The following is a 7,492-nucleotide window of genomic DNA, read 5'->3' as shown; positions in this document are numbered from 1 at the left end:
GCAGAACCATTTGTTTGCCTGTTGCGAACTGACCTCTTTTGATTTTACTCTTGATTTTCTTAAATTAATCATTCAATATTTTTCAATCAATTTTACGGATAAGGATAAATAAGGGAAAAAAAAACAAAAATTAAATTTGGTGATAAAAACTAAATCCAAATTAAACTGTAGCCCTTGAGGCAGCCGAATTTATAGTTTGTGAAATAGTAAAACAGATTGAACTGTTTTTTTCTCAGTCGATTTTATAATGAAAATTTTAATCAATATGAAACGGGAGTTATACTTTGGTGTTGTGTGGTTGATTGTTGTATCTGGACTTGATTCAAATTCAGATTTATCTGGCCGTGATCGTTTGCCATGCAACCAAATAGATTCGATCAATATCACAAGTGGAACCCTTAACGCGGATAAAAGTATTACGTTCAACGGCAGAAATTATCTGCCAAATCGATATGCTCCACCAGTTAAGAATGGAAATATTGTGTTTGATACTCGTGGTTGTCTTTGTGATCAAATGAAGTGCATTCGTTACTGTGTAAAAAAAGATTTCCCACCGACAGGGTTTCAAATTGATGTTATCAATGCAAATAAAGAATGGGAAAAAAAAGATTTTCATGAACATTTCGTAACTGTCAGAGGCATAAATTGCCCCAAACGAATTGCAACAAAATTCAACATCCAAGATGTAAGTGTATTCTCGATTTTTTTTTTCAATCGGCAAGAAATGAATAGAATTAAAAATTATTCGTTCAGGATGGCATGGTAGTCCCTATTGGAGATGAGATTACATCTAAACACCCCAGGAATCAAAGTGAATATTGCCTTAAAAAAAACGATGATAATGAAATGATAGCTGAAATATGCGAAGAACCAGATGATGTTAATCCGAAGAAATTTATCAGAAGTGGAATTGGTAAGGAGTCAAAAATTATTATTTGATTTATATGAAATAAATCAATATATATAGAAAAGGTATTGATATATTCTTTTTTTCATTACTCAGGTTTGTTAGTTTCGGTGCCATTTTTAATCGCAACGTTTCTGGTGTATTTGTTTGTGCCCGAATTGAGAAATTTACACGGAAAATGTTTTCTCTGCTATTTGTTGAGTCTGACAATGGCTTTCGTCCCACTGGCTATAGCAAAAATCAGTACCCGTAACGAAATTCCCACTCCCTTTTGCACTGCATACGCATACACCGCCTATTTTTCGTTTATATCGGCATTCCTATGGACAAGTGTAATAAGCTCTGACTTATGGAACAGTCTTGGGTGAGTGTCTCGTACTTGACTCGGGTTTCTGACTCAGACATTCTGTTGTTCACCTCCATGTGAATGAAATAAATTAATATTCAAATACAATTATTACCGAAATTACTTTGAATAATTAAATTTCGCCCTTATATAGAGCCACCGTCAAATACAGATTTACCTCAGATAAAAACCAATTCTATTTGTACATGATTTTTGCGTGGGGTTTGTCGACACTTATGACGTTCGCTGCATTTTCGGCTGACCAAATTGATTTTGTTCCGAAATCACTGCAACTTAAACTTGGCAAAGGAACCTGCTTTACGACAAGTATGTAATATATATATATATTTCATATTAAGCCATTTCCCACCAATATCGAATATTTTGCATGGAAAATCAAACGGTTGACGGTTGTTCAATGATTAATATACATCTATGTTATATTTAGTTGAGGTAATCCCCAGAATAGTGTACTTGTTTTTGCCATTATGCATCACATTCGCGATGAACATTGTCTTCTTCATTTTGACGGCACTGAAAATACGCTCAGTGAGACATGAGCTAACCAAAGCATCATCGTATGATGAAAATTCAATGCAACCGGTCAACTTCAACACGAATACACATAGGTGACTCAATTGATTTCATCTCTATTGATTTTATTGATGTATAATTCAATCTAATCTCTTTGTTGCAAAATCGGATTCTTTTCAGTTTCGCAATCTATTTACGCTTGATAGTTGTGATGGGCCTAAATTGGATTATTGAAATAATTGAGGTGATTCTAACGTATGTCGAGGGGGGTAAATATGAAATAATTGCACAGGTACTGGACAAGTGCAATGCTCTAATGGGTGTGTTTACATTTGGATTATTCGTGCTGAAGCCAAGCGTTCTTCATTTGATCAAAAAAAGGTTTGTATCATGTAATCCATTTCGAAATGATTGTTCATTTTTCAATTGCCTTCTTCATTCAGGTGGCATTTTTGGTTTGGAAATTCTAGTCCAAATGGCTCCATTTCATCATATGCAAGCTGGGTACCGCCCGAACATTTTGTCACTGATGTCAAACAACGTTGAAATTCGGATCTTAATTTCTCATATCCATGTTAGTTTCTAGAGCTCCAAAAAAACATTCATATGTCATTGTTTCCACATTGCAAGCAGTGAGAAGTGAATGTTAATGTCTTCTTACATTTTTGACATTTGTTTATTGTAAAACAATTCTGAACTTATACATCGAAATGATTGGAATCATCTGATTTAGTTAGATTAAGTTACAATTTATTCGAATACTTCAACAACAACAAAATTTTGTTCCACAAAGAATAGTACAAAAATAAAGCGCTGTTATCTGAGGTATGTCTATGTGTTATCTTTGTTTCGGCTAGTATCTCAACTTTCATTTCCTTTTCCTTTTCTGAAAATTGAGCGAGTTTGTTCAATGCAATTTCTCAAATTCTTAAAATATGAATCATATTTTATTCATCCATTTCACCGTACTACAAAATAAAAGTTGTTGTCTCGCACATTGGGATTTTGAATGCACGATGGTAGAAGACCCCAAAACAAACATTTCTGCATCATTACTTTCTTGGGAAGACGTCTAAATAAGAAAAATATCGCTTTCGGTAAGCTCTAAGGTAGCGCCTATCAACATATCACAGTGAAATTTGGTTGAGAGCTCCAAATTTATGGTAGAAATCTACATTACTTGAAAGGTGAGAACTTTCCATAAATTTTTATACTCTATTCATCAAAATCGGTTGGGAGGTTCGCAAGATGTAGCACAAAATATATTTGAGCTTACTGAAAAATCGTCAATAGCCAAAAATTAGGGTACCTTTCGAATAAATTCGGCTATTTTTCGAACAAAAATCGAACATTTGTTCGAGAGATACCCTAATTTTTCATCCAATTGGCTTCAAATTAAGTATGGATTAGTTTTTTTTTATGAAAAAAATTAGATTCCAATATGCAGTTTTATATGCAAGAAAGTATAGTCGCCGAGCAAAGTTTAATATTTCTCAGTTTTGGTGAGTTCAAACATATTTTGTGCTATATCTCGCGAACATCCCAACCGATTTTGATGAATAGGGTATAAAAATTTATAGAAAGGTCTCACCTTTCAAGTAATGTAGGTTTCTACCATAATTTTGGAGCTCTAAACCAAATTTCACTGTGATATGTTGATAGGCGCTACCTTAGAGCTTACCAAAGTCGATATTTTTCTTATTCAGACGTGTCACGGAGAAAGTAAAAATGCAGAATTGTTTGTTTTGGGGTCCTCTACCATCGTGCATTCAAAACTTCAATGTGCGAGACAACAACTTTTATTTTGTAGTACGACGTTACAATTTACTCTTTGTTCGAAAAGCACGACGTAATGATTTTATCTCTATTTTCAAGGCCCAGCCACTTGCGATTTTCGAAAATGGTATTCGTTGCAATTCAATCTACGTTCTGATTCCTGTTATCAACGAAAATTATTTTCATCTCACTAAAACGATATTTTTCCACATTTCAAGTGAATCGCCAAAAAAACCACAACTCTTGAGCCGCAATTATCAATTTCTATATTTGAACTCTCAAGGAATTGTTAAGTCATCTATTTGTAATTCCATTATGTTTCGGCTACCTTTTTGTTGGTTCTTATGCGATTTTAGCAGCAATTCCCTTTTATGTATTGAAATGCCTCTCAAACAGTATGAAATAAATGTGAATATCAAGTTTTATGTCACACACATCTTTATTCACAATTAGTTTTCGATTCTCTACGAAAAATACGCGCCTTGAACCGACACCAAGTGCCGAGCGTCGACGCCTCATGTGTATCAAGACAGCGATGCGGTATACCTTATACATGCGCAAGGCGCTCAAAGGCCGCAGCGTGAAAAGGGGAAAACATACGTGTATATGAGAACGAACTCTGTGACGAGGTGTCGAGTTGGCGTCGCATTTCCCCTTTTCACGCTTTACCGCACTATGATGAAGTGTCGCTTGACGACATATATGTATAACATGTAGCAAGACAGCAATGCGGTACTAATACATGCGCGCGAGGTTGAACGAACATACCGCTGAATACATATACGCACACACTTCGTAAGTGTCGCGCGCGAAGTGTATACGAATGCGTATTCGGCGATATGTTCGTTCAGTGTCGCGCGCATGTATTAGTACCGCATTGCTGTCTTGCTACACATGAGGCGTCGACACTCGGCATTTGGTGTAGGTTCGAGGCGCGTATTTTCCGTGGAGATTTTACGTTTTCTATTCATTCTCATTCTCTTAATTTGTTGATTTTGCATATGAAAAAGAACAACAAGCTTTTCTCGAAATTTCGAAATATGTTTTTATTTTTCTTCCAAAAAGGTGGTCAGTTTGTTTATTTTTTAGATGATACAGTATGCACATGTTATCCGTTTCTTTTCCTCGGCGGTAGTCCTGCCCAAATTGCAACACTAGAATTTTTCTTCGGGATATCACCGATTGGACGTGGTTTATCTAAAGTGAGGGCAAAAAACGATCACTTCACACATTCCGTTGAATCGAATAGAAATATTTCAACTATAATTAAATACCTGGCTTTTTTTGTTGGTCATCCACCGCCAAACAGAGAACTAACATCACGATAAAAAACAAGAACGTAGCTATTTTAGCAAAATGCATTTCGCTCAATTTCAAGGAACTATGCTGTGTTATCAGTTAAAATACGGATAAAATATGGAATTTCACTTGTGCTTTGGACTAGATCGTGTGCACAATTCTAACTGATTCGTCTGACAAATGTCCCTATGTATATAAGTACTCCAATACAGTCATATCAAATATGATGCGGTTGAAATGAAAATGAGACTTTCGTCGCTCAATACACAGATACGAAACAAAAATAAAGCAATCCATTAAAATGGAACATGGAAAAGAAATCCGTAAGAATGAAACATAGCATGTGCTGTTTTAAGTATTTCGCTTTGCGGTGTTCCGTTTTGATAGATTTTTTGTCTGCAGTGTCGTTATGAACGAATCCTCTCGCATTGTGTCATATCACTGGATCTGTATCACATTGTTTCGTTCCTAATGAGAAATGTAACGAGAAATTACGTTCATTCATAATCACTAGTGAAGCCACGTTGCCAAAACATGTACGTTCTTGTTTCCTTACTGCGCTCTTCTTTTCTACGGTGAAGCAGACTGCTTTGTTGATGCGTATAACAATAAGGGTAAAACACCGGCGCTCCGAGGTTTTCATACAAACTTCCCATGTGGACGATCCGAAAGAGGCAAAAATCGAAAAAAAAAGTTTAATTTTTTTTCGATTCTCATATAGTATTTTTTTGCCCAATCCATTGGTGTTATCGCCACATCGAAATTCGGGCTCCTTATCACTTAATTTGCATCATGTGATAAATGCGAGTGACTTCATCAATAGCTCGGGAATCAATTGAAATGAAACACACGAAAAAATATTCGAGGAACGAAACAATGTGATACAGATCCATTCATATGAAACAATGCGAGAGGATTCGTTCATAACGACACTGCAGACAAAAAATCTATTAAAACGGAACACCGCAAAGCGAAATACTTAAAACGGCACATGCTATGTTTCATTCTTACGGATTTCTTTTCCATGTTCCATTTTAATGGATTGCTTTATTTTTGTTTCGTATCTGTTTATTGAGCGACGAAAGTCTCATTTTCATTCCAAGCTCATCATTTGATAAATGGAAAAATGGGCGTATGACTGAGTTAATGTAGCAGCAAGAACAGCAAAAAAGATAGAACAAATGAAACGCAAATGAGCAAAGATGTGGGGCTTTTCATGTATTTGTGATAAATACAATAGTGAGTAAGCGTGGATATGACTTCTGTACAAGATAAAAGTCATATCTTTATGTATATTCTACTGATACAAATAATTTCTTCAGATGTCATTATTAATTACAAACTACCGCTCAAATTTTCTAGAGGCCGAACCTGACACTTTGGCCAATACAACGATGAAAATGCATTTTCATTACGAATATGAAAAGCATTACTCTGATGATAATTCGTTTTGTGCTCGGTGTAAAACATTGAATATAGCTAAATAGATAGCGAAGAAATTCCTTGCCTCTTTGTTATTTCTAATTGCTTTAAATTCAACTTTATGATGGAACTGTTGTACATATCTCATAAACGAATGAAGAAAGATAGTGTCAAACTTAAGAAGATTACAAGCGACACCAGAAACGCCGCACGTGATACACTTTAGAGTGTGCATTCATTTAGTGGGTTATTCATAATGCGAACAGTTTGAGGCGGTAAAAAAGACTAATTTATTGATTAGAATTATATTATAACTATTGCACCCAGCCGAATGTATCGATTATGTCGTCACACAAGTGAGAGTACGGGTTATTTTAGCAATTATTAATCGCCGGGCAGACACTTCTATAGAAGTAAAGTAAAGTAATAAGTAACTTATTACTTATTACAATCTTATTACTGTAATAAGATGGACTTATTACTTATTACTCATCTTATTACTTTGTAATAAGATGCGTAATAAGTAGGTAATAAGAATTACATTTTTTTTTACTTCTATAGACACTTCTGAATACGTATGCGTATGCAGCTGTGCTTAAGGACGACTTTACATTTATATCTAAGTAGCCAAATCAAGAACACGGATGAGAATTACTTACAACGTTTGAAGAGTTCAACTGATTGATTCGAGTGTTTATATTCTTTTCAATACATTTCTAAGTAAAAAAGATTAAGAAAATACAAACAAAAGAACATTTCAACAAGCACGGGCCTAAAACACGGAGTAATTAATTTTTTAAGGAATTCATTTGGAGTTAAAATTCGCTTCACTTCTCTGTGAGTTAACTTTTCCGAGATTTCACTGTGTAGAATTTTGATTGCGAATATGAAAAGTGTGACTCTGATGTAAATCCAGTGAAACGTCACAATATTGGACTCGCTCCGACCAAATTCGTGTCCACTATCTCGAGGTTTCTCTTAAACAGATTTTCCACTATTTATTATTGGGAGGTTTTACTGTAATATGAACAGACATAATCACAGCCCATTCTGTGCTCGGTGTGAATTCCTAGTGGGTTATTAGATCCTGTTAAGTGTAAAAAAAATAATTGTATAATAGTAATGTTTATAATAACAAATGGAAGTAGAAAGTGAATACAAAAAAATCAAACATGTGTTTTAAGATTGCTGAGCATCTCAGCATTTCG

General features: G+C 35.0%; 1 protein-coding gene and 1 long non-coding RNA gene across 2 annotated transcripts; one reads left to right on the top strand and one right to left on the bottom strand.

Moving 5' to 3' along the window:
- On the top strand, window positions 1-2,613 carry LOC129567908 (G-protein coupled receptor Mth2-like). The gene is made up of 7 exons (XM_055445280.1): window positions 1-685; window positions 754-913; window positions 1,004-1,271; window positions 1,408-1,580; window positions 1,702-1,882; window positions 1,968-2,168; window positions 2,231-2,613. Exons 1-7 carry the CDS (start codon window positions 248-250, stop codon window positions 2,331-2,333), a joined length of 1,524 nt encoding a protein of 507 aa, XP_055301255.1. The 5' UTR covers window positions 1-247; the 3' UTR covers window positions 2,334-2,613.
- Window positions 2,614-4,582: 1,969 nt separating this feature from the next.
- Window positions 4,583-5,284, bottom strand: LOC129567909 (uncharacterized). Its single transcript, XR_008687892.1, has 2 exons — window positions 4,838-5,284; window positions 4,583-4,760 (listed from the first exon to the last, which is right to left on the bottom strand). It is a non-coding gene; the product is annotated as an uncharacterized LOC129567909 (long non-coding RNA).
- Window positions 5,285-7,492: the final 2,208 nt, after the last annotated feature.

The sequence above is a fragment of the Sitodiplosis mosellana genome, unplaced genomic scaffold (genome assembly GCF_009176505.1).
Source record: "Sitodiplosis mosellana isolate CC-2019 unplaced genomic scaffold, AAFC_SMos_1.0 Smas_scaffold_13, whole genome shotgun sequence".
Taxonomy (NCBI): domain Eukaryota; kingdom Metazoa; phylum Arthropoda; class Insecta; order Diptera; family Cecidomyiidae; genus Sitodiplosis; species Sitodiplosis mosellana.
The sequence above is the reverse complement of the archived record's forward strand: the minus strand, read 5'-3'. Positions and strand labels throughout refer to the sequence as shown.

Bases quoted from the DNA above. Each gene is read 5' to 3' on its own strand.
- LOC129567908 (XM_055445280.1), top strand. From the start codon at position 248: ATGAAAATTTTAATCAATATGAAACGGGAGTTATACTTTGGTGTTGTG. The intron at 686-753 runs GTAAGTGTATTC...TTATTCGTTCAG, and splicing joins CAAAATTCAACATCCAAGAT to GATGGCATGGTAGTCCCTAT. The intron at 1,581-1,701 runs GTATGTAATATA...TGTTATATTTAG, and splicing joins AGGAACCTGCTTTACGACAA to TTGAGGTAATCCCCAGAATA.